This window comes from Nomascus leucogenys, chromosome 10 (assembly GCF_006542625.1).
Source record: "Nomascus leucogenys isolate Asia chromosome 10, Asia_NLE_v1, whole genome shotgun sequence".
Taxonomy (NCBI): domain Eukaryota; kingdom Metazoa; phylum Chordata; class Mammalia; order Primates; family Hylobatidae; genus Nomascus; species Nomascus leucogenys.
In genome coordinates, this window is record NC_044390.1 from 1,051,233 (window position 1) to 1,078,300 (window position 27,068).

At 45.6% G+C, this 27,068-nt stretch overlaps 2 protein-coding genes across 4 annotated transcripts; both read right to left on the reverse strand.

Moving 5' to 3' along the window:
• Positions 1-1,096: 1,096 nt before the first annotated feature.
• On the reverse strand, positions 1,097-11,597 carry ZNF134 (zinc finger protein 134). Its single transcript, XM_003277282.4, has 3 exons — positions 11,313-11,597; positions 6,292-6,388; positions 1,097-5,640 (listed from the first exon to the last, which is right to left on the reverse strand). The coding sequence occupies exons 2-3, from the start codon at positions 6,329-6,331 to the stop codon at positions 4,397-4,399; spliced, it is 1,284 nt and encodes a 427-aa protein (XP_003277330.1). The 5' UTR covers positions 6,332-6,388; positions 11,313-11,597; the 3' UTR covers positions 1,097-4,396.
• A 1,491-nt stretch (positions 11,598-13,088) lies between these two features.
• ZNF530 (zinc finger protein 530) lies at positions 13,089-26,442 on the reverse strand. Of its 3 annotated transcripts, none has more exons than XR_004031896.1 (4): positions 26,193-26,442; positions 21,637-21,766; positions 18,209-20,354; positions 13,089-13,308 (listed from the first exon to the last, which is right to left on the reverse strand). XR_004031896.1 is itself a non-coding variant. In XM_030819495.1 (4 exons), the coding sequence occupies exons 3-4, from the start codon at positions 21,695-21,697 to the stop codon at positions 18,715-18,717; spliced, it is 1,701 nt and encodes a 566-aa protein (XP_030675355.1). In that variant the 5' UTR covers positions 21,698-21,766; positions 25,549-25,600; positions 26,193-26,442; the 3' UTR covers positions 15,928-18,714. The 3 variants fall into 3 exon arrangements, 2 of the variants coding, with proteins under 2 accessions (XP_030675355.1, XP_003277313.2); XM_030819495.1 differs by lacking the exon at positions 13,089-13,308 and adding an exon at positions 25,549-25,600 and having other exon boundaries at positions 15,928-20,354; XM_003277265.4 differs by lacking the exon at positions 13,089-13,308 and having other exon boundaries at positions 17,771-20,354.
• Between the last annotated feature and the right edge of the window lie 626 nt (positions 26,443-27,068).

Sequence of the window (27,068 nt, forward strand, 5' to 3'; positions counted from 1 at the left end):
TATACATTTTGATATTAAGTAATTTCATTTCTTTCCTTTTCATTAGTCTCTTATTGTGCTTCATCAACCTAATTGTTTGTTGTTTTAATAGTATTTTTTTCAATTTTTACAGTGCTACATAATTTACTATTGTTTTAAACAAATCTATGCACATGTGGCATATTATCCTCTCTGAATCGCTTACTCTATAATTTAGACTGAGATCACTATTGTTAATTTTCCCAGGAACAATTTTATTCATTTTCAAATATACTACGAACTCCATTGCTAACCTGTTTGTGGTAACTGCTCAATTAATTGTCTTCCACAGCTCTTTAAACCAATCCCAAAAGGCTGGGCACGGTGGCTCATGCCTGTAATCCCGACACTTTGGGAGGTCGACGCAGCTGGATCACCTGAGGTCAGAAGTTCAAGACCAGCCTGACCAACATGGAGAAACCACGTCTCTACCAAAAATACAAAATTAGCCGGGCGTGGTGGTGCATGCCTGTAATCCCAGCTACTTGGGAGGCTGAGGCAGAAGAATTGCTTGAACCCGGGAGGCAGAGGTTGCAGTGAGCTGAGATAGTGCCATGGCACTCCAGCCTGGGCAACAAGAGAGAAACTCCGTCTTGAAAACAAAATCCATTTATGATTATGAAATTCAAAATGATCAAGACTATTAACATGTTATCCCACACACCAGAACTGTTGTCGAGTTTGCAGTTCACCAATAGGTATTTCCCCTCCAAAATTTGATGCCTTTTACTATTTTTTTTTTTGAGACAGTCTCGCTTTATTGCCCAGGCTAGAGTGCAGCGGTGCAATCTTGGCTCACTGCCACCTCTGTCTCCTGGGTTCAAGCGATTCTCCTGCCTTAGCCTCCTGAGCAGCTGGGACTACAGGTGTGCACCTCCACACTGAGCTAAAGTCTCCAATCTCATCTAAATTGTCTAAGTCCGGTATGGATGAGGCTCTAGGTATAATCCCATCTTGGGACACAATTCTTCTGTGTTGCTGGGGGGTTCGGGGGGTCTCTGGACATTGTTGGTGAGACCAGCCCCAGCCAGCATCCAGGTTCTTAACACCATCGAAAGAATTCAGTGACGAGTCACAATGAAGCAAAGGCAAGCAGCTTTTATTGTGAAGCAAAAGTACACACAAGAGAAAAGTGTGGGAGTGCCTCTGAGAGCAAGTCATGCAAAACAAAGTTTGGGTTTCTAATTGTATGGGTGTTTGTTTAATCTGGGTAATCATTAGGTATTCTGGGAAAGGAGGGGATTTCAGGGACCCCTGATTACCATCCCTCCTCCCTTATTTGGGTTTGCCTGGAAGAGTCATGGACATGTCACCCTGACTGGGGTTCTGGCAGTTTTCTCTTTTGTTTTGGGTTTTCTGTTATCCCATGGTTTCTTTGCCTAGTTACCATTTTAGCTGTTGTTTGGGTTTTTCTTTGTTTTTTCAGCTGCACCAAAACCAGGGTGTTGAGATTTTCCATCCTCCTGTGACCATCCAGTGCTATTCCTGTCTCATTTGGATCCGTAAAACTAGAAAACTAGTTATCTGCTCCCAAACAAAACGGTGGGAAAGACCTAGGATAATAGTTATACATATACACATTGTTTTAAAAGGGGAGGAAATGGAAGGGGGAAAACAAAAAAATGGAACCACCAATCCCAAGAAAATCTGAAATCTAGTTTGGCAAATGCCACTGGGAGTCAAGACATGGAAATATCACATGGTTCAGGACTCTGCCCACTGGACTCTCCTCTGCTCTGAGTCATCCTTCCTTTCTCATGAAAGGTAGCAAGGGCTTGCACCTGTTTCCGCAGCCAGTCCCATGTATAGAATACTACACCCTTTAACTTCACACTTTTACATGCCTACACCCTTTAACTTCATACTTTCAAGGTCCCTTTAGACCCAAGGTGAGCATTTCCACTGGTATAAAATTTTCAAGAATTTTGTGAGTCTCCTGTACGTCACTGAAATTCACATTAGAAAAGAGGCTTATGCAGATTATTCCTCCTAGGGAATCCCCTATCTATATTTTTGGCTTTTGCTGAGATGAGTGATAGTTTGAACTTCTTACAAACTGTTTGTATTGAAGGGATCTACAAGTCACATTTAATCTCTTCAAAGAGCTTTTTGTGTGACAGTGTTCTAATGTATGTTTTGATCTCGGTAATGGCAAACATCGTTGGCTATCTCTCTAAAACGTGCTTTCCTGACAATGAATCTCTTAATTTCAATGGTTTTTTGTTTTTTTTTTCCAATTAAGATGGGCTGAGAATTTCCCAAATCATCAAATCTTGGGTCTTTTCTGTTTCGCAGTTCTTCCCTGTGTGTATCTCTTTTCCAATATATTTTACTATAATTAGTAAGATACATAGCCACACCTTCAAAACCTCTGCTTAAAAATGTTCTCAGCTAAGTGTCCATATAAATACTCATGCATCAATATTTGCAGCAGTTTTTTAATATTTAAAAATGAGGGTGGAGTACAGACATCAATTAAGATAAATGGATAAACTGTGGTATATCCATACAGAATATGACTCAGTAATTTTAAAATGGGCTGTTCATACATACCATGGACAAATTTCAAATTATGTTGCATGAAAGACAGCAGACAAAATTAACACTTTATAGACGGACTTACATAAAATTCTAGAAAAGACAAATTTACCTATAGTGAAAACTACTCAATGGTTGCCTAGGGATTTTGGGGGAAGGTGAGCACTGAGAGAGAGGTTAAGGGCCTGAGGTTAACTTTGGGGGTGACAGATATGTCCAATACCACTGATAGGGTGATAGTTTCGTGTGTGTGTGTGTGTGTGTGTGTGTGTGTGGTGTGTGTATCAAGACGTACTCGTACACTTTAAATATGTGCAATATATTGCATGTTGATTACACCTCAGTGAATCTATAAAAAGTTATCTCATTTAAAAATCTGGGTCTCCCACTGCTATTGGAAACTGGACAACTGGACATCACTAAGAGTGACTCTACCTCACTATGGTGACTCTTATCACTCCAAATACCTTGGGAAGACAATCTCTTCCTCAGTAGTAAGAAAAATTGGCAAACAATGAGGACCATTGCCAACAGAGTCACGAGAAACTCCAGCTGGTCACAAAAGCTACTTCCTTGGACCACCACACGTCTTTATTCCCAGGGTTACTGCCTGTGCAGCAAAGACATTAGGTAAAGAGCCCAGGGAGGTAGAGGAATCTAGGAAAACTACATTCGTTGCTGCACCAGTGACCCTGACCTAACAGTAACATGGCCCTGGAGATCCTGAGATTTCTGGATACCCTGATCCCATTCAGCCTTAGTGCCTGGACTGTCTGTGGATGTGTTTTTACAATGGGCACTTCCCCTCTAGTTTGCCACAATCTCCCCAATCCCAGTTACTTACACCCAATATTTATCCATTTTGTTTCCCTACTGGATGCTTTAGATCTTACCAACAGTGGCCTGTGAAACAGATTCAGGCCTTCAGGGAATACGGCCACTCAGCACGTCCTGAGGAACAGCTTTCCCTCAGCAGTGTTGGGGAATATGGGACATATGCTGCAAACAAGACACCCAATCCATGCTGTTTCAAAACACTGCAGGCTGTCACAGCAGCAGCACCCTCCTCAAGGTGAAATATGGGCTCTCAAATAACTCTAAAATCCAGACAAATCAGGTCTACACAAGATCTGAATTCTTACTTAACAAGCTTTGTCAGCTATGGAAGTTAACATCAAAACTGGACTAAGAACTGTTCTCCCTCAACCCACTGTCCCATTTGAGGCAAAGTTGGAGGCACAGCACAAAGGCTGTCTTCAGTTTGGCAGAGCCTGTTTTCAATCCACTCTAGATAGTAAGAAGAACCTCCAAGATTAAAGGTGGCTTAAACTGTAAAGCCTTTATTATCACAAACCAGAGCAACATGAGGCAAGTACTTTCCCAGGCCAGGTGACTTGGAGGTTGGAAAAACTCGATTACAAGTATGTGAGACGAAGAATATCCATGAAGAAAGTAAACCTTTTGTATAAGCCACGAGCAGATACAGCTCAGACCCTCTTGGCTAAAAATGGGTCATGTCCATACCTATACCTGTCATACAGAAGGGAATGAAGACCCCCAATGAACTCAGGCATTTCATGATTTTCTCCAGGGACTGGAGAATACAAAACCCTGCCTTCCCCAATGCTGGGGTATCTTAGCTGGTAGAATTAAGATGGTTTCGGCCACAGGGATTGACAGTGACATAACTCTGGCAAAAGACCTGAGTAAGTTAGAAAGTGCAACATATCCCTAGAAGGTTCCTACGTACCTGGCACCCTAAGTTATCTCCTTTGTGTCAATGTTCAGATATATGAAATTCAACATCTGATTGATGAGTCCTGTTGTATTCAAAGCACTCCTAAAGCCTGCCTGCAGTGTGAACTTTCTGGTGCCGATTGAGGTGGGAGCTTAAGCTGTAGGCCTTCCCACATTCACTGCACTCATATGGCCTTTCTCCAGTGTGAACTCTTTGGTGTCGAACAAGGTGGGATGTTCTGATAAAGTCTTTCCCACATTTACTGCACACAAAAGGCCTTTCACCAGTGTGAACCCTCTGGTGTGCAATAAAATCAGAACTTCGACTAAAGAATTTCCCACATTCAATGCACTCAAAAGGCTTTGACTCAGTGTGAATTCGCTGATGTTTAATGAGGGTGTATTTGTGGCCAAAGGATTTCCCACAATCACTGCAATCATAAGGATTTTCTCCAGTGTGAATACTCTCATGCTGAACAAGTGTAGATTTGTGTCTGAAGACTTTCCCACAATCACTGCACTTATAAGGCCTTGCTCCATTGTGAACTCTCTGGTGTACAATTAGATTGGAGTGATGGCTAAAATATTTCCCACATTCATTGCACTTATAAGGCATTTCTCCAGTGTGGATTCTCTTGTGCTGAGTAAGGTTGTCTTTTCGACTGAAGGTTTTTCCACATTCGCTGCATTCATAAGGTCTTTCTCCAGTATGGATTCTCTGATGCTGGACAAGTGTAGCTTTGCGGCTGAAGGCTTTCCCACATTCGCTGCACTCGTAAGGCTTCTCTCCACTATGAATTCTCTGGTGCTGGACAAGTGTGTCTTTGCGGCTGAAAGCTTTCCCACATTCACTGCACTTGTAATGCATTTGTTCACCATGAAATGCATCCCCACTCTCAGTGCTCCTGTGTGTCTTCCTCTTACTGCGGATGGCCTTTTGTTGGCAGCCACCCAAAGTAGCCTGGAAGTTTTTCTGCTCCTCCTTACATGTAAAGGGCTTCTCTGACAGGTGAGGTTCTTTGCTAACTGTGCAGTTCTTCACAATTGAGGCCTCACTTTTATCCCTTCTTAAGGGTTGCTCTATACTGTAATACTTCTGGTACTGATGAAGGTTTGCACTGAACCAGAATTGTCTCCCACATGCCCCACATGTGTGAGGTTTCAGTCCATGGTGTGTACCCTGGTGTTCATCCAGGTGCAAAATATCTTTCAAGATGGGGCCACATATGTCACAAGGGAGAGCTGTCTGTGCGGGCGAACCTGCCTTGGAAGTATTAACATGTGACACTGCTATAGAAATGCTCTGTTTAGAAGATGACTCTTCATCCTTCACTCCATGCCAACAACCTGAAGGCAGAAAAATACTACTGATGTACATGCTGACTTTGGTGGGTGGGGCAACTCCATCACAAATATGTGTCTGCTGTACCCAGGACTGAGTACCTAACTTTCCTGGTGGAACAGAGCTAGGATCAGGTTGAAAAAAGGGCTGCTGTACAGTACTGGAATCTAAGAGTCACAGAATGGAGATGGCCTCACAAGAAACAAAGACATGAGGATGGGGTGTAATATAAGGTCTCCAACTTAATCCTCTGCAATGACTTTTAGCAAGACCTTGGCTGACTGTGGGTGTCAGGTGAGTGCTATGCAGAAATGTGTGTCCAGGCCCAGGAAAATGTGATTAAAAATAAGTAATGTGTTCAGGGACTATTTGAGGATATGCACACATCTTATGACACAATAGTGTAAGTGTAGTCCAATATTGGAAAGCACTGCAGAGACAGCTGTTGCTCTACTAGAGCCCCTCTGGTAAAGGATGGGAGAAGACAGCCCTGGGTCAGAGTCAGATTAGAAATGACAAGAGTGTACAGAATGGGGATAAAAAGGTAGAAATAAGTTAGGGCCTCTGGCCTTGGCACTTGTGATGGGTACAACACAGGTTTCTGGAACTACAGGAACCCAGCCCTGAGGTTATAGCATCCCTCAGCTCCCACTCACCAGGGCCTGTCCAAGCCCCTCCTGCTGTGACTAGAGTCATGCCCTCTCAGGCAGCCAGAGTTCTCTCTCTTGTTACAATTCAGCAACCACAGAGGATCTGGAAAATACAAGCATAGGGGAAAGGTGAAACAGGCTGAGAGCACTAGCCAGAGTAGCCCACCCATGCAAAATTGCAAGAAAATAAATGCTACAAAATGAACCTCAGAAAATTGTCCTGCAGGAACAGTGCATTGGGCCCACAAGTGGTGACCATGATGACTGAAATTGAGGACACAGGCAGACTCAAGGAAATTACAATTAGAAGAAGTGGGTGGAGCCTGGAGTCCAGAGATGTCACGAGTGGGACAGTCACCTGGCCAGGGAGAGGCCAAGCAGGATTCACTGGGTCACCTTAGGACCTCTGACCTCCAAACCCTTCCTGGCAAGGCTTCAGGATAGCAGGAGCTGAGGAACACAGGGAAGAGAGGAGGCAATGCATCTAGCTGAGCCTTGGCACCCAGGAGACCTATGTGAGGGAATCAGAGAAGACAGCAGTGCCCATGCTCTAGCTATGGAAAGGAAAGAGCAACTTCTAGGGCAAAAAGGAAGATTAGGACCCAGCCCAGAAAAATGGGATACTGGGGCCCTACCCAGGGAGACTATAAATGCAAAGCACAGAAGCCATTATTTCATAATAGAAGAGTCTCTGAGCCTCATCCAGCAGCTCCCATTCCTCCTAAGAGAAGTAAACAAATAAATCCCTGAAGGTCACACAGCCCTGTGTGAGGTGGACAACTGAGCTTAAGGACAGCCTCTCTCTCCAGGACTCCTTGTCACATCTAACTCAAATGAGATAATAGGCCCTGGTGTGATTGGTGCCTGTTCTCAACTCATATTCCATTAATCATTTTGTCCAGCTCAGAACAGGCAAGTGGACAGATAAAACACCATGGGCCTGGTATGTAGGACCCAACCCTTCTCCTATCAGCCAGCTCCCCGGGGATCAACAGATTATTCCTCATACACAAACCTGAGCTCAGCATTCTTTCAGAAACCCTCGGTACCAAAGCTCTGGGCTCATGAATTCACACTCCATCTCCACGTGCACATCACCCTTTTGGCCATACCTCCTTTACATCTATGGACACCTATAACATAGGTACCTCCATGGCTTCGCCACATGCAAATCTGCACACAGCATCCAGAGAATGCTTGGATAAGGCATCCAGGATCACATCTGGTCCTGATCAATGGCCACACTTCCATGGGTTGCCCTGAATCCACCTATTAAATTCTCCCCTCCTGGCTCTATTTCACGGGTCAATTCAGCAATCCAGAACCACGTGCAGATCTCAGATAAACTCAGCCCCTTTCTGCTTTGCTGTTGTACTACTGAGGTCAGTCACAGGCTTCTTCTCAACAATTAACTCATTCAAAACCCACACTCACTGGGCACCTACCCCAAGCACAGGGATTCTGCCTACTGACCCAATCTGTCCCTGGACTAATTCACTAGCTTGACTGAAACTCCACAGGTCCCACCAAAGGTCACCATGGAAGCCTGAGGAGCACATAAAAAGCCGAATAAGCACTGATTCTGACCTCACTGCCACCTCACTTCTATTACTACAGTACTTCACCTCACATCCACTCTCTCCCTGGAACACTTTGCCACCTGCTTGACCCTATTATTCCCCTTCCTCCCAAGGACATTTCCTTCCCTCTTCTAGCCTCTAAGATGGCCCCTACCGCTACCCTGCTGTGCCTGCCCTTACAGTGTGCTGATGGCACTGTCACCATGACCTAAAGATTCTCTCTCTAAATTGGAAGCAAAGCTCCATCCTGATCCACATGCTGGTTGCCACCCTATGGATAGCTCCAACCTGAATCCCTTCTCTGAACTTCGGATCTCTGTGTCCAGCTGTCTACTTGACACCTCCACTCAAGTGTCTTTGGAACATGGTAGATTCCACATAGCCAAACTGCACTCCTGATATTACTTCTGAAAGGTACTCCTACCACCAACTTTGTCACTTCAGTTGATGGCATCTTTATATCTTCTCAGACTAAAAAATCCAGGGTCATCCTTCACCCCCCCCCCTTTTCTTTCTCATCCTCCACATCAGAAAATCTGGTTGCTCCCACTTCAAGAAAAATGATTCAGAATCCATCCACATCTCCCACCTCTACAGCCACCACTCTGGTCCAACCTGAACTGTTGCATTAAGCTCTTCAGTGGTATTCCTTCCTTCATTCTCACTCCCACAGTCTTTTCTTCACTGTACAGAGAAAGTTGGTTAAGACCAAAGTCAGATCACTCCCTCCTAGCTCCAAACCTGTAGTGGCTCCCAATTCTCTCAGCATAGAAACACAGATCCTCAGGCTGCCATTTCTGGGCTGAATCCTGTCCCTGCTGTCTGATCCCACCAGACATAATGGAAGCCTGAGGTTCCCCGAACACTCCTAGTTTAGCCTCAAGTTAAGTATTTGCACATGCTGGTTCCTGTGCCTGAGATAATGTTCCACACTTCATCCCATTGCTTGCCAGAAATGGAAACCCTTCCACATAATTCCAAAACAGAATTTACAACACAAAGCTTTGGGTGACTGCAGGACCTCCAAAAACAGTAGGCAGAAGAGACACTGAAGAGTCCCAGAACATCATCATTCTCCACACTGAGTTGCTGAGATAATGGGGGTGTGTTGGGCTAAGTGAGGGCCTGAGACAATCTACTCTCATCTAGGTAGGAATCATAAGTTTCTGCCACCATGGCAACCTCACAAGAAGAGGGAAGCTGGGAGTGGCAGGTTCCCACAGTGGGATCTCATGGACTGAAATGTTTCCCTAAGCCCTGCCTACCCTGCCCTTCGGCAGGAATGATTTTGGGTTAGCTCTCTAACTTCAGATACTCAGATCTCAGTGCTGGCTCCCACCAGCTGTGTGAACATAAATAAAGACCAGTGTCTGAGTGTCCTCATCCTAAAAGTGGGGATAATAACGGCACCCACCTCATAGGGCTACTGTTTGTATCAGGCTTGTCTGTACATCTCAAGTGCCTTTGAAACAGCTACTACTATCCATGCAAATGAACTGATGAGTTTTTGAAAAATTAGGTTTGTTTTGCCTGCTTTAAAGCTTTTAAGAAAAGTTGGTAAGATTTTTCCATTGTAATAAAATACTTCAAGGAAAATTAATATTTTGACCAATTATTAAGTGCTAGTATAAATTTCCCTTACTTTGTCCATACATTTTTTAGTTCCTTACTTCTGTGTACTTACAAGGTGTACACTAGCCCTTGCACTAAACCAGCCTACCTGATATATAGTCCTCTGAAGGGGAGCTGCAGTGATCCTTCATTAGAGATGTTCATCAATTCTGCTTACCTGAGGGTTTGGGTAACTGAGGCACCAATGCACTGGTTGGGGATGGGACTGCTCCACAGGCAGCGCCCATGAAGGCATGCTGAGCCTGTAGCGTGGCAAATCTACTGCATCCCTCACCTTGGTCTAAAGTGCAGGCCAGGCTACTTATGCTCTACAGCCCTCTCCTCTTGCTGACACTATAAGATATAATAAAATTCCTCTTCAAAGGTTTAGCCTGTTAACTTCCTTGTTCTTTGTTCTCAAACCTAACTTTCTTGTTCTTCATGCCTCCTTGCCCCTAGTTACTGTAAACGACCTTCCTGTAAGCACTAATCAATAATTCACATCTGTTCCCTTACTCACTTTGCACCCATTTCCCCTGCCAAAACCACACATCCTACACAATCCACATGTCCCACCACTGTAACTTTACACCTTCCCCTTCCCTCTTCCTTCTTTGGGAAAATACTCACAAATACCCAATTGGGTCAACTTAGATTAAGTGGTCCGACCCCAGCCCATGGGGGAGTGACACAGAGGAAGGTAGGGACTATGGGCTACAGATAAAAACCCCTTCCCTCCTTTGTTCAGTGTGCTCTTGGGATCGTGATTAACACAGGCAGCACACTTGCACAGAAGTAAATTGCCCTGCTGAGAAAACTTTTGCCTGAGTGCTGGTTTCACTTTGCAGCACCGAGCATTTACTTTCAACAACACCATCTAGAATGCTTTCACATGCCAGGACCCCTCCTTTCTGGAAGGAATCTTAAGTGTCCACCCCTTCATCCCTGGCCTTCCACCCTAACCCCACCTCTCACTTCAGAGGCCACATAAAATAACTTCCTTAAAATTCCACCCCCTAAATCTGATCTACTACAGGCTTTGACCTTATGCCTCACCCATTGAAGTCTCTAGCACAACCCCCTCTCCAGAACTCCAGACCTGCATGTTCAGCTACCCATGTGAACCTCCAATGCAGAACACCTTAGATTCACCAAGTCCAAAACCCAATTCCTGATCCCCCTGAAAGGTGCTCCCTGCTGTGACTTACCAATTTCCGTTCTTTCACATGTTCAGGAAGGAAAACAGGCCAAAAACCCCTGGATAGCCCTTTCCTCCCTACATTCACTCAGGACCACATCTGATGCAGCAGGAAACCCCGTTGGTTCCATCTTTAAAAATCTATCCAGAATCTCATGACTTCCCCACCCAACCCCTCCTGCCACTGCTCTGGCCCAGCCACCGCCGCAACACTTCTGGAGTTTGTTGCAGGGACCTCCTCAAAAGTCTCCCTGCCTCCATCCTCATCGCTTCTACCTCACTGTAGTCGGTTTCCTCCTCAGCAAACATTGGAATACTTTAAAAATCCTTTATCAGGTCCCTTCCCTCCACCATTCAAAACCCGCCATGGCTCCTATCGTCCTCGCAATGAAGGTGCAACTTCTCCCCGCGACATTGCAGGCGTGACTACGGTTCACACACGCTCCTTACTGCTACGGGCTCAGTCCAGCTCCAAGCCTATGCTCAGGCTGCCCCTCTGCCAGTCACACTCGCCCCCACCCACCAGCGCCCCGCTGCCTTGAACACTGGGGCCTGCGCTGCAGGGACTCAGACAGGCGCTCCTCATTCGGAACTTCAGGATTCGGGGCGGGCGAAAGTCTGGGGAAGGCAGCACCCACCTGCGCCGGGCCCATCACCGCGGCCGCCGCCATCACAGTTCGTAGACCGCACGGAACTGCGCGGGGGTCTCAGGTCGCGGGACCCTGGCACCGCGGTCGTCCGTACCCTGGGGCGGAGGCGGGGTCTCCGCTGGCGAGCCACTCTGCAGAGCGAACAGCGACTCCTCACGCACCCTCCCGCTTCCGTCACCTCGGAACCGCCCAGCAACCCTGAGCTTTTGCTCCGATGGTTCCACCTAAGAGCCGACAAGATGTCCACTGCGAGGAAGATGCCGGAAGTCCCGCCCAGAGAGCTTCCGCCCGCAGGGAAACGCCCCTAAGGGTGCCGCCGCCGCGCGGCGCACAGGTTTCTGGGCAATGTAGTTCTCATGTGCACTTGGCCGTGGCGACGGCTAACTCACCTGCACGCTGGGCAAAGGCCAAATGGTACTGCGAGGGGCGCTGAGAAATTATACCCTGAGACTCTGAGGTCAGGGCGTGGCTTCGCTCCTTTTAAAGGACCCTCAACCAGGTCCTGTGTAGTGAAGTCTGCAGGGATCCCCAAAATATTGGGATATATTCTTACAGATGTTCCCTGAAGCCACAACACCAAATTGACACGCAACATCCAATGTCACTCCGAGTCCACTCATAGTTCACTCAAATTTCCTTCATTTAAAAAATATGTGTACTGTAGAGGGAAGCTTTGAGTCTGTTTTGTGAGCCTCAGTTGGGTCAGGGTAAACAGAGAATTGTCCCCAGGCAGGGCCATGGAGTGGAAGAATGGTCTCCAGACAGTGGCTATGGAGGGCTGCTGGAGCTCCCTGAGGCAAGTGGACTAATATAGAGCTCTTCCTCTGGTTTCCTCAGAAAAAAAAATACCTGAGAGAACCATGAGGAGGAAGACAGGTGAGAGAAGGTGGTAAAGGAAGGCACCTTTCCTGCCTGTATGGTCACTAATGTTCAACCAAAGGAGAAATATTTTATCCAAATGAGAGTTCCTAGCCCAAAAGTTAAGATATATCTATTTCCTTTTGGGAATGTTTCTTATCTGAAAAGAAGAACCATTATAAATGCTTTTATATGCCAAGACAGGGGCTGAAAAGGTGGTGTCCGAACCCAGAAATAAAGATTTGGAAAATTGGGATCACATTTCTTGGTTGGGAGGTGATTCTCATTTCACCTGCAATTACACCGACAGTGTCTGAATTGAGAATTGAGATTTATTTATGGTTTAAAAAAAGAAAGAAGGGGGAATGTATGGGCAAAGAAAGACAAAAACATTTGTGAATTGTTTAAATTACTCAAAAGGTTTTTTTTGTTTGTTTTTTGAGATGGAGTCTCGCTCAGTCGCCCAGGCTGGAGTACAGTGGTGCAATCATAGCTCACTGCAGGCTCCACCTCCCGGGTTCACGCCATTCTCCTGTCTCAGCCTCCGGAGTAGCTGGGATTACAGGCGCCTGCCACCATGCCCGACTAACTTTTTGTATTTTTAGTAGAGATGGGGTTTCACCGTGTTAGCCAGGATGGTCTCAATCTCCTGACCTAGTGATCCGCCCGCCTTGGCATCCCAAAGTGCTAGGATTACAGGCGAGCCTCCGCGCCTGGCCAAATTACTCAAAGTTAATAATTCTGTAGTTATTCACAGATACATGAAGAAATGGACCTGAAGAAACATATCTGTGATAAATGAAAACGGTTAAGATGACAGCAAAATTTGAGGAGACATTGAATTCTGAGAAGTGAGCAAATGAAGCTGAGCATAGAGCTGTGTTAGAACTATGACTACAAGCAGGGTTTAGTCTCCAAAACGTAATTTTATTTATTTATTTAATTTTGGAGACAGGATCTCGCTGTGTTGCACAGGCTGGAGTGTAGTGGCATGATCATAGCTTGCTGCAGCCTCAAACTCTTGGGCTCAAGGGATCCTCCCACCTCAACCTCCCAAAAAGTTGGGATTACAGATGTGAGCCACTATGCTAGCCCTCTTTTCATTCTTGAAAATACTCATTAATACCTGGAGGGAAAAGTAAAGAAAACATTTAGAAAGTGCTATCAGAATGTTAAGGTGAACAGGGATGCTGTAGTATTATGCTTATTCACAGTTCTAACAAATGTTCAAGGAACACCTACTGTATTTCAGACACTATCTTAACTGCATGGGACATTTACAAAACAAGAGACAGACCCCAGTAGCTTACGCTGTACTCAAGAAAGAGGAGGAAATATGAAAAAAAATGCTAAATTATATGGAATGTTAGAATGTGGCAGGCATAATGGAGAAAAGAGAAGGTGAAGACATTGAGAAGTGCTGGAATGATATGTAATGTTACATAGCCAAGAGAGGCCAATTTGTGGATGGGTCTTTATTGGAAAAGGACATGGAGAGCTCAATGCCGCTGAAATAAAAGTTTAATGTTACTCGGAATTTCCCTAGAAATGAGAAGTACAGTATGCCATGCAGTGCCACAGGAGAAACAGGTTTCAGTCTAAAGGAAGAAGCAAGAGCTAGGGGAAAGCCTAGGCCAGATCAGAGCAAACAGCTGAGTACTGGCTAGTCTGAATAATTCTGGTTGGCTTCGATTTACAGGGGTGGTCTCTAGTTGCCTCATACCCTGACCCTGGTGTTAGAGTAGGTAGATATGAGTAGGGCAGGAGAGAGGGACCCCAGGAATGTCAGGCAATTTTGGAGTCAAGGATAGGCAATCATAAATCTTTTCCTCTGAGATAATAAACAGAACCCAAAGAGGGACCCCTGAGGTGGCCAGCTCTCATTGGGTGAAGGACAGGAAAGCATAAAACTATCCCTCTGAGATAAGTGGCCATGACTGGTACCAGGAGGGAAAAGTTTTCCAACAGATAGAAAACACCTGGAGCCAGTGAACCACAACCCCTGATAAGGTTTGAAGCATGCACAAAATGGGGCAAGATGGCAAAATTTGACTGGTATTTGACCTTCCTCTGGGGGTGCGTGAGTCATAAGGGAAAATCATCCTAAATGAGTATATGTATGACTTCAGTAAACAAACTGCATGCAGCCGCTCCCAAGTACTGGCAGACCACTGTGCTTGTGTAGTCCAGCAACAACCTACCCAAGGAAGGAGAATAGAGAGCCTGGGAAATGAGCAAATGTATAAAGTCCCAAGCCAAGGATCAAGTGGGGCACTTGACCTCTCAAGTAATCCACCTGGCCTTCTTCCAAGTGTACTTTGATTCCTTTCACTCCTACTCTAAAACATTTTAATAAACTCTCACTCCTGCTAAAAAAAAGCTTGCCTTGGTCTCTTCCTCTGCCTTAAACCAACCTCTGCCTCCTTGGTTGAACTTTCTTCTGAGGAGGCAAGGACCAAAATTGCTGCGGACTGCTGCAAACTCACTGGCAGTAACGCTGGGATGATTTAGTGCGTGGAAAGTATTGGCTTGGTGAGTAAGAGTTAGATAAAGAGGGTGGTTGGCTTGCCTTGCTCTCAAGGTAGTTGTTTACTATTTTTAGAAATTAGCTACCTTGGTAGGGTAAGTCTCTCTGTCACCAGCAAGAATTTTAAGATGTCAAGACATATAATACAAAAAACAGAAACCATGACTGATACATATGCTTCCTTAATAAGAGGGTGGTTGAAAAAAAAGGTCGAGGAATGAGAGCCCTGAACAGACCATTTCACAATTATAAACAAAAATATTCACTTAACATGTGTGTTCTTGGAAATTATAAGATGTGCACAATGAATTTGGGGGCTACTGATTTGGGCAAGGTTTTAAGCTCAGAATTTTGTCCAAAACTGTCACCTTGTTACTTTTCTGGCCTTCAGGGAATATGGCCACTCAGCAGGTCCTGAGGAACAGTGTTGGGGAACATGGGACATATGCTGGAAACAAGACACCCAATCCATGCTGTTTCAAAACACTGCAGGCTGTCAAGTTATATATATATATATATATATAAAATATAATATATAATATATAAAATATAATATATATTATATAATATATAAAATATAATATATATTATATAATATATTCTATATTATATATTATATATATTATATATATCATATATATGATATATAATATATATAAAATATAATATATAAAATATATATAATATATAATATATATAAAATATATATTAGATATATAAAATGTAATATATATTATATATAATATATAATATATATTATATATAATATATAATATATATTATATATAATACATAATATATATTATATATATAATACATAATATATATTATATATCTAAAATATAATATATATTATATACACACACACACACACACACACATATGTACACTTTTGAAATCATCACCCTATCAATGGTGTTGGACATATCTGTCACCTCCAAAGTTAACCTCAGGCCCTTACCTAAAGTGAAGTTTTACAAATAAAACCACAAAAAGTTTTATAAATAAAACCACAAAAAAATACACATTTATGATGTCTAAAATAAAATTCCAGAAAATTCAAGTCAATCAATTGTAAAGGAATGTTAAAAGTTGCCTGCATATTCTGGAATGTATTATAAAAGAGCAAAAGTAAAATATGCAGATGAGATATGCTCATTCTTATGATTACAACAATGCTTCCATGGGTTTACATTTATGTCAGAACTTATCAAGTTGTACACTTTAAATATATATTATTTATTCCATATCAATTATAACTTGATAATTTTTTTTTAATGGATGCAGTTAACAATCTCGGTCATTGACACTTCAAAAAGTCTGGTTTACTAAGTCTCTATTGACTCTACCGTCTAGCTCCCCAGGCCACATAGAGGCAGACCTGCTTCAGTGGCAGGAAATACAGGTGAGCAATGAAGGCCATTTCCATCAGCGTTAAGAGGATTGCTACTGGACCACTAAAGCCACACCAAGGACAACTGAATCTCTCTTGACTTCATCCTTTTTTTTTTTTTTTTTTGTCTGTGCAGCAATGGCCTCGAAGTAAACAGGCCAGAGAGGCTACAGGAATCCACAAAACCCTTGTTGTCTCTAATAATAACTTGAGCTACAAGACACACATTTCTAGAGATTTCTGCACACAGTGATCTTGCAGTCATAGTCACTGGAAGATTTGTGGATAATTTTTTTTTTTTTTTTTTTGAGACAGAGTTTCACTGTTGTTGCCCAGGCTGAAGTGCAATGGCGTGATCTCGGCTCCCCTCCCAGGTTCAAGAGATTCTCCTGCCTCAGTCTCCTGAGTAGCTGGGATTATTGGTGCCCGCCACCACACCCAGCTAATTTTTGTACTTTTAGTACAGACAGGGTTTCGCCATGTTGACCAGGCTGGTCTTGAACTCCTGACCTCAGGTTATCCATCTGCCTCGGCCTCCTAAAGTGCTGGGATTACAGGCGTGAGCCACTGTGCCCGGCCTTTTCTTTTTTTTTTTGGAAACAGAGTCTCACTCCATTACCCCGGCTGGAGTGCAGTGGTGTGGTCTCAGCTCACTGCAACCTCCACCTCCAGGTTCAAGCTATTCTCGGTGGGTCAGCCTTCGGAGCAGCTGCGATTATAGATGTGCACCATCGCACCTGGTTAATTTTTGTATTTTCAGTAGAGATGGGGTTTCATCATGTTGGCCAGTCTGGTCTCTGACTCCTGACCTCAAGTGATCTGCATGCCATGGCCTCGGAAAGTGTAGGGATTACATGCATGAGCCACTGTGACTGGCCTGAATGGATCTTTTTTTTTTTTTTTTTTTTTTTTTTTTTTTGAGACGGACTCTCGCTCTGTCACCCAGGCTGGAGTGCAGTGGTGTGATCTCAGCTCACTGCAACCTCTGCCTCCCAAGTTCAAGCAATTCTCTGCCTCAGCCTTCCAGGGTTTCACCATCTTGGCCAGGCTGGTCTTGAACTCCTGACCTTGTGATCCACCCACCTCGGCCTCCCAAAGTGCTAGGATTAAAGGTGTGAGCCACTGCGCCCGGCTGGATGAAACTTTATATGAGGAACAGTCCATCTAATTTGCTGCAGTCTCCTCCATTCCCTATTATTCAACCCAGCGTTTCTTTACCAATTATGTTTTGCTCCAGCCCTATGGTTTTATAGCTAGGGACACTAGCTCACTGAATTCTGTTTCAAGGGACACAGCTCCTTCATAGGACCTCACTAAGGGATTCTAAACATCGCAGGGCATTATGTGATATCCTCACTCAACAAGAAAATCTTCGTGTTGTCTCCAGAAACGATGGAAGTTTTCACAACTGCCCCCTCTGCAGAATGACCTCTGAGCCCACATGCAGGCAAAAATCAGAGCCAGAAAGCCCTGCAGTGTCTCCTAGGCCTTGGTAACAATGCAAAATAGGCCAAAAGTGCAGCAAAAGCTATATTCTGTCAGCATACTGTCCCCTCTGAGGCAAACAAAATTTGAATCCCTACAAATGTTATATACCCTTTTAAGCTGACAGAGTCCTATTATGTTTCCAAACTACTCCACAGTTAATACAACTTAAAAGATTAAAGGTACTTAAACAAAAGGCCTTTATCATTGTACAAGCCAGTTAACAGGCAGTTCCTGGTACGTGGTGGAAGCTAAAAAGTGCTTCATCACAATCATCGCCTGAGATCAACAATGTCCTCAAAAAAGGCAATCCTCTGGAAGCTGCCAGCAGAACTCAGATCAGGTCCTGGGGCCAACACTGGGGTAGTTACATGCACTATGTAGCCACAGGAGGAAATGAGAAACCCCCCTAAGAGCTTAGACTACTCATGCTTTCCTCCAACTAATGGAAGAAGTCTGCCTCCCTGAGCATGTTGGGGTGGTGACTGACGCACACTCTGTGGGTCTTCCAGGGGGTAGAGATGAAAAGGCTTCAGGGGCAGAAACTGGCAGTGACATGAATCTGGTAAGGTCCCTGGGCAGGTTTAGAGTACAACATAGCTACACATGCTTCCCACATACCTCACATTTATGGGAAATCCATGGATGTTTGGATACATGAGTCACATCAGAAAAGACTCTTCTCAAAGGCTAGCCTCCAGTGCTGTCATACCAAGTTAAAACAAACAAACAAACAAACAAAAACACATTCAGAGCATATATAAAGCCTTTCTTCTTTGGGAAATCTTTTGTCAAATGTGACAAAACAAGCCAGACATGGTGGCTCACACCTATAATCCCAGCACTTTGGTAGGCCAAAGCAGGTAGATTACCTGAGGTAAGGAGTTCAACACCAGCCCGACCAACATGGTGAAACCTTGTTTCTATTAAAAATACGAAAATTAGCTGGGCATGGTGGTGGGTGCCTGTAATCTCAGGTACTCAGGAAGCTGTGGCAGGAGAATCACTTGATCCCAGGAGGCAGAGGTTGCAGTGAGCTGAGATTGCACCATTGCACTCCAGCCTGGGTGACAAGAGCAAAATTCCATCTCAAAAAAAAAAAAAAGTGACAAAATAATTTCCCACATTCACTGCACATGAACTCTTCTGTGTCTTAAGAGGCCAGAGCTTTGGCTAAAGGATTTCCCACATTCACTGCATTCATAAGGCCTTTCTCCAGTATGAACTGTCTTGTGTTGAATGAGGTGATTTTTGCGGGTAAAAGATTTCCCACATTCGCTGCACTCATAAGGCCTTTCTCCAGTGTGAACTCTCCTATGCTGAAGGAGGGCAGAGCTTTGGCTATAGGATTTCCCACATTCATCGCACTCATAAGGCCTTTCATTAGTGTGAACGGTCTGGTGTCGAATGAGGTGGGTTTTTCGGATAAAAGATTTCCCACATACGCTGCACTCATAAGGCCTTTCTCCAGTGTGAACTGTCTGGTGTCGAATGAGGTCAGTTTTGCAACTAAATGATTTTTCACATTCACTGCACTCATAAGGCTTTGTTTTAGTGTGAGCTCTTCTGTGTCGAAAGAGACCAGAGCTTTGGCTAAAAGCTTTCCCACATTCACTGCACTTATAAGGCCTTTCTCCAGTGTGAACTCTTTGGTGTTGAATGAGGACAGATTTCTGGCCAAATGATTTCCCACATTCACTGCACACATAAGGCCTTTCTCCAGTGTGAAATCTTTGATGGTGAATGAGGTAGATATTGCAACTAAATGCTTTCCCACATTCACTACACTCATAAGGCCTTGCTCCAGTGTGAACTCTCCAGTGTCGAAAGAGGTTAGTGCTATGGCTAAAGGATTTTCCACATTCACTGCATTCATAAGGCCTTGTGCTAGTGTGGGCACTCCTGTGACGATAGAGGTTAGTGCTGTGGCTAAAAGATTTCCCACATTCACTGCACTCATAAGGCCTTTCTCCAGTGTGAACTCGTAGATGCTGAATGAGGACAGATATCTGGCGAAAGGACTTGCCACATTCACTGCAGTCATAAGGCCTTTCTCCAGTGTGAACTCTTTGGTGTTGAGTTAGGTGAGTTTTGCGACTAAATGATTTCCCACATTCACTACATTCATGAGTCCTTGTTCTATTGTGTGCTTTCCTGTGTCGAAGAAAGCCAGAACTTTGACTAAAGGATTTCCCACATTCACTGCACTCGTAAGGCCTTTCTCCAGAGTCAACTCTTCGGTGTTGAATGAATACAGATTTCTCTCTAAAAGATTTCCTGGATTCAGTGTATTTGAGAGGCTTTCGTCCAGTGGGAACTCTCAAGTGTCGAATCCTGCTGTGTGGTCTCTCAATGCTGGGAGTCACCTGATGCTGGAGAAGTCCTGAGGTGGCTGAAACGTCCCTCCCAACTTCCCCAAACGTGAAGGGTTTTCCTGACACATGGAACCTGCAGTTCATCATAAATAAGGCCTGGTCCCCATCCACTTTAAAGAGCTTCTCTCCATTATCAAGCTTCTGGAGCTGGTGAAGGTTTGAACTCATCCAGAAATCTCTTGATGCCCCACCCAAGTACAACTTCTGTCCACAGGGTGAGGCTTGGAGCTCAATCATTTGTAAAATGTCTCTCAGGACTGGGGTACAAATCTCACAGGAGTGACTCTTATCAGTGGATATATCTGCCTTTGGAGTCCTGCCCTGTGACAGTTCTTCCACAGAAACGCTCTCTGCAGAAGGTGCCCCCTCATCTTCTGCTCCACACCAGCAACCTGAAAGAAGAGAAATGCCGAGAAAATGCAGGTTTACTATGGTGTGAGAAGTTATATCAAAAATGTGTGTCAAAGAATGAGTCCAAGAAAATGTTTTTAGGGTATGAGAGCTGGTGGCAATTTGGGGAAAAAAGCCTCTACAAGTCACAGAACAAGGGAGGCCTTATGAGACGGAAGACACAAAGATGGGGCACAACTCAGAAAGAAGAGGTAGGGTCTCTGACTCACTATTCTGCCAAAAGCTTTTATCAGGACCTCCTCCCCTGATGAGAAGAGAGGGCTTCGGTACACTGCACAGAAGATTATTGGTGTCCAGGCCCAGTAGAAACCCATGGGAACTGAATACTAGGTGTGGAAGGACTATTTAAAAACATGTGCACATCTGACAACATATTACATGTGGGTCAGTCAGTGTTAAAGAACACTCTAGAAGTTGCACTGGAAAGGAACAGGTGACACATGGAGGCAAGAAATTGGGAGCAGCTAAGGGCTGGAAGTCATGGATGAAATAAAAATCAGAACATATGTAGAAAAGAAAAAAAAGATAGAAATGATATATGTCCTATGGAATCGGCACCCAATCACTGAGAACTCAGGACAGGTTTATGGTGTGATTAGAGACAGCCCTAGTGTCTTGCCCTCCCTTAGTTGTCACTCATTAGGGCCAGCCTCCTCTGAGACTATCTTGCTCTTTGCACCCTGTAAAGCAACCAGAGATATCCCCCAATCCCAGTTGTGCAACTATACCGGACCTATAAGATGCAAGCCCTAAAGGGAAGACCAGAGAGGTGCACAGCCAGCACTGGCACAGAGCAACTCAGCACATGACAAACTACAGCAGTGAAAAATAATGTTACAAGAAAATCTTTCAGGTGGATCTTTATGAAAAGCATATGGACCAATTAAGTAGTTACCACGATGATGCCTGCAATTCCCGAAACAGGCAGCTTGAGATTTTAGTTAGAAGCAAAAGGCAGAACATGGAACAAACAGCATCCTAGAAGTGGACAAAGCCATCCTGTCATGGAGAAGGCAAGGACAAATCCTTTAGGTTGAAAGAAAGATCCTGTCTCCCAGACCCTTCACTGCATGCCTAGAGGCAACAGGTGTTAGGACAGTCTGAGAGTGCCTTGCTTGGTGATGTCCCTCAGAATACATATGCCAAGAAAGTGGGAAGGTCTGTAGAGCTCAGGGTCTAACTGAAGAAATGACAGAGCTGCCTCAGGGACAGGGGAAAAGGAGAGACCCACAAAGGACACTAGGAGGAATAGGAGGGCCTTACCTAGGGATGCCATAACTGCAAAGTTCTCCAGCATCACATCGCGGTACAGGAGCCTCTGCATCTCATCAAGGAGCTCCCACTCCTCCTGGGAGAAGTAAATGGCCACATCCTCAAAGGCTACAAAACCCTGCTATGATGGGGACAGTTCATTCCATGATCAGCATCTTTCCTAGGACCCCAAGTTGATTCCCCAAACATCCATCCCTGGCTCACCCTCCTCCCCATCTCCCCACCTCAGCGAATACAACAGGCCCTGATGCCACTGATGCCCACTCTCTCCTCATGGTCTCATTGGTCACTGTGTTCTCCCACAGCAACAACAGGCAGGTGGACCGACAGACACATTCTTGTGTCTATAAATTCTCCTGGAATCCCTCAGACCATGGCTCCCAAACACAACTGAAGGTCTGGGTTCACATTTCACCCTCATGTCCTCAATGTCCAGACTCATGAAACAAAAGCTCACACTCCACCTTCATATGTGCATCACTCTTTCCACCACACCTCTCTCACCCAACTCACTCCCTCAGCCACCTCCACCCCGATCCCACAACACAGGCATCTCTCCTGCCTTCCTATGTTACTCAGCACAAGACATCTAGAAAGTGCTTGCAAATTCAAACAAGTTCCAGGACTGCCCAGACCTATGATGGTCCTACTGCCACAGGCAGCCCCATATCCTGCTCTGAAGCCCTCCCTACCTGAGTCTATTCCTTTCATCAACCTCAGCCACCCAGAACCACATACATATCTCAGATACACATGGCTCTTTCCAACTTGTTCTGCACTAAACAGTAACTGCCTTCCTGTCTTGCTACCCTTCATTCAAAACCTTGCCTAGTGGCCCTCCACCCAAGGTTAAGTGATGCTCCCAGATGACTACTTCTGCCCCTAAACTGATCCACCAGCCTGCATGAAACTCCCTAGGCATAGGAGCCAGTCATAAGATCCTGGTGAGGCCATACAGCAGTAAAGCATTAGGTCTGGCTTTAACCTCATCTTGTCTGAAATCCCACTAGGTCTCTAATATGGTTTGGCTGTGTCTCCACCCAAATCTCATCTTGAATTGTAACTCCCACAATCCCCATGTGTCATGGGAGGGATCTAGTAGGAGGTAACTGAATCATGGGGGCGGGTCTTTCTTGTGCTGTTCTCGCAATAGTGAATAAGTCTCACGAGAACTGATGGTTTTAAGGCCAGTTGCAGTGGCTCAGGCCTCTAATCCCAGCACTTTGGAAGGCCAAGGCGGGCAGATCACTTGATCAGGAGTTTGAGACCAGCCTGGCCAATGTGGTGAAACCCCATCTCTACTAAAAATACGAAAATTAGCTGGGTGTGGTGGCGGACGCCTGTAATCCCATCTACTTGGGAGGCTAAGACAGGAGAATCCCTTGAGTCCGGGAGGTGGAGGCTGTAGGGAGCTGAGATCTCACCACTGCCCTCCAGCCTGGGGAACAGAGCAAGACTCCATCTCAAAAAAAGAAGAACTGATGGTTTTAAAAAGAGGAGTTCCCCTGCACAAACTCTCTTTTTGCCTGCTGCCATCCATGTGGAAGATGTGACTTGCTCCTCCTTGCCTTCCACCATGATTGTGAGGCCTCCCCAGCCATGTGGAACTGCAAGTCCATTAATCCTCTTCTTCCCAGTCTCAAGTATGTCTTTATCAGCAGCATGAAAATGGACTAATGCAGGCTCCACATCCATGTTATATTCACTCATCCTTCATAACCCTTGGCCACCTGCCAAGGTGGTACCCTCTCTATATTATTCCTAGGGCCACTTCCCTCTATAACCTGTATTTGTGATTTCCACAACATCCATCCAGATACCCAAGTATGGTACCCTCTTGTGGCTCCCACCCTTCCCCTTCCTGGCCTGCTATTAATATTATCATCATGACCAGGAATCCCACTACTAAATGGGATCTATGATGTTATGGGCTCAATGTTTTTTTTTTTGTTTTTTTTTTTTTTTTGAGACGGAGTCTCGCTCTGTCGCCCAGGCTGGAGTGCAGTGGCGCAATCTCGGCTCACTGCAAGCTCCGCCTCCCAGGTTCACGCCATTCTCCTGCCTCAGCCTCTCCGAGTAGCTGGGACTACAGGCGCCCGCCACCGCGCCCGGTTAATTTTTTGTATTTTTAGTAGAGACGGGGTTTCACCGTGGTCTCGATCTCCTGACCTCGTGATCCGCCCGCCTTGGCCTCCCAAAGTGCTGGGATTACAAGCGTGAGCCACCGCGCCCGGCCGGGCTCAATGTTTCTGTCCCATGCCCACCCACAAAATGCTTATGTTGAAGCACTAACACAATGAAGCCTAATACAATGTGGTAGTATCCGGAGATGGAATCTTTGGGTGGTAATTAGATTTAGATCTGGTCAAAAGAGTGGGGCCCTCATGATGGAATTAATGCTTTTGTAAGAATAGAAAGAAAGAGATTCCTTGCTTTCTTTACATACTCCCTCCCAGGAAAGGCCATGTGAGGACAAAGCAAGAGGGCAGCCACTGCAAGTCAAGAAGCAGCCCATCACAAATAAGTCAATCTAGAGGCACCCTGATGTAGAATTTCCTAGCCTGCAGAACGGTGAGACACAAATTTTTGTTGTTTAAGCCACCAATATAGGCTATTTCATTATCAACCCAAGGTAAGACACTGATATAGCCTGGATATTTGTCCCCTTCAAATCTCACCTGGAAATGTGATCCCCAGTGTTGGAAGTGGGGCCTAGTGGGAGGTTATCTGGGTCATGGAGGTGGATCCCTCATGAATGGCATAGTATCCTTCCCACAGTAATAAGTTCACAAGAGACCTGGTTGCTAAAAAGAGACTGGTGCCTCCCTCCTGTCTTGCTGGCTCCCTTTTTGCCTTCTGCAATGACTGGAAGCTTCCTGACGCCCTCACCAGAAGTGGAGACTAGCGCTAAGCTTCCTGTACAGCCTGCAGAACTATAAGCTGTAATAAACCTTGTTTCTTTATAAACTACCCAGCCTTAGGTATTTCTTTATAGTAATGCAAATGGCCTAACAGACATAGGGCTCCATCCTAGTTCAATACTATCCTCCACTCTTTGTAGAAGTCTCTATCCTGCACCCCTCCTCAGAGTCCAAGACCTGTGTGTCCACCTAGCCACTTGATATAGCTACTTACTTATTCTCTAAAACATCTCATATTTTTAACATGGACAAAACACATTCCTGATGTCCTGAGTGAAAAATAATCCTACTATCTACTTGGCTCTCCCAGTAGATGGAGCTTCTATGCTTCCAGCTGCTAAACTCAAAAAGCCTTGAGTCATCCCTTCTTATCTCTCAGTCCCAATACCAGAAAATCAGAGCCGGCCTACAATCCAAAATTCAACCATTTCTGCCACACTGTGGCCACTACTCTGGCCCACATCATCTACACTCACCTGGACTATTGCAGTAGTCTCCTCTTTCCTCTTTGGTATTGCTACCAACTCCCTTAAACCCATAGTCTGTTGTCTGTGCTCAGCCACAGGAGCCTCATGAGGCCTGGGGAAGATCACCTCCCTCTTCTGCTCCAAATCTTCATTGCTGCCATCATTTCCAGAACAAAGACATCTGAGACAGCCATTTAGTTTCTAACTCCTGTACCTCTGCTCTCTGTTCCCATGAGAAGGAAATGAGACTTGAGGTTCTCTTAACCAGCTCAGCCTCACCTCCAAGCAGCTCCAAACACCTGTACTTATCTCTGGGACAAACTTCCACATTCATCCTATTATTTGCCAGCAACAGACACCACCTCATATAATACCCACCCTGAACATATTTTTGTTCAGAGTCCCTAGGCTCAAAGCCTGGAAAAGTGATAAGTAAAGAATCCCAGGTCACCACAGTCCCAATCCTAGAGATCCCATTGCTGGAATCGGTGAGCTTCTGGATTTCCTCCACTTACCCTTGTAGGGTCTTCAAGTGCTTCTTATGGACTTATAAGTACTAGTGGCAATCTGTGGGAGGAAACATGTTCTGAGAGGCAGGTGACCAAAGTGTGGTTCCATGGACTTCTGGTTCCAATGTGCAACACCAGAGCCAGGTGTCCTGGGATGACTGCTTTATATCTGGGTGTCAGTCCTTGGTGCTGACTTTTACCAGCTTTGTGACCTCGTAAAAAGACTAGGTCCCTCCATGCCTGCTATCATCACTGCCCTTCCAGCGCGTTCCTCTGAACAGCTTTTGTGAAACTTTCAGAAGCGTGACTGGGGCCGTGCCCCTCTTCTGTCCTACGCGCTGTGGCCCTCAGTGTGCTGGTGAAACTCAGTGGGGCCAATGCAGCGCAGCGCTGCCCCACCCTCTGCTCCCTGCACGCGTGAGGCCGGCCTGGGTCTCCCCGCCTCCCAGCTCAGGCGCAGCTCCAAGCCGTTGCCCGCGCAGCCCCCTGACCGTGTCGCTCTCCCGCTCCATGCCACACTACCAGAAACGAGACCCAGCACCAGCGCCTCACTGTGCTGGACAGTGCGGTCCTGGCTGCAGAAAACCCTTCACGCGCCCCTCATTTTCGGGTGGGGAGGGCAGAGGAGGCCGGGAGGACGCAGCGCTCACCTGGGTCAGGGCCCTCAGTGCCGCCGCCATCGGACTCTGGGCGGAGCGGGCCGGGAGCGGTGGACGATCCGGGCGGAGACACGAACAAAGCTGTCACCACCGCCGGCGACCGTCAGGCCCCAGCTGTGCAGCTGAGAAAACGACTCTCCTCGCGCCTTCTCGCTGTCAGCACCTAGATCCAGATCCGGCACCCGCGGATGGAACTGACACAAGCCAAAGTGCCCGCCACAGGGAGGACGCCGGAAGTCCCGCCCCGACAAGTTGGGCAGAGCGGAAATGTCCCTCCCCTGGGCCTCATTGGCTCCACGCCAAGCGCCTGGCGCACGGGCCTCTGGGTAATGTAGTTCTCACCGCTTCCTGGGCTGGCAGAGGTCGCCCTTCTCCTGGACCTCAGGGAGGAATGGCCCCGAGCTATGGAGAAAAGTGGAGGCGAAGCCTGAGAGGTGGTGTCTCCAGCCTCCTTGGACCAGGGAGGAGCTTCGCTGCTTTTTTAAGGTACCATACAGAGATTTTTGGAGGGTATTGTGTACAACTAGTCACCTAGGTAGTCAGAGTTATTCAGATACAAAATGCCTCTACCCTTGGCGAGAACCTAGTAAACATTACCTTCTTTCTCCACACATTTATGTAGAGTAGAACATTAGAGTCAGCTTTGTGAGTTTCATTATGCTCAGTAAGGAATAAGGGAAATAGAGTTTACATAGAGCCATGACAGGAATGATAAAACATCCGTTAGATGGCACCGAAGCTGGGACGAAAAGAGGAATTCTGTCTCACAGAAAATGCCTCTCCTGCCTGTGTGTGTAATTAGTGAGTGTGTCTAGCCCTGTAAGGAACAGTGTTGTGTTCATATAATATTTCTTCCTCCATATTCTT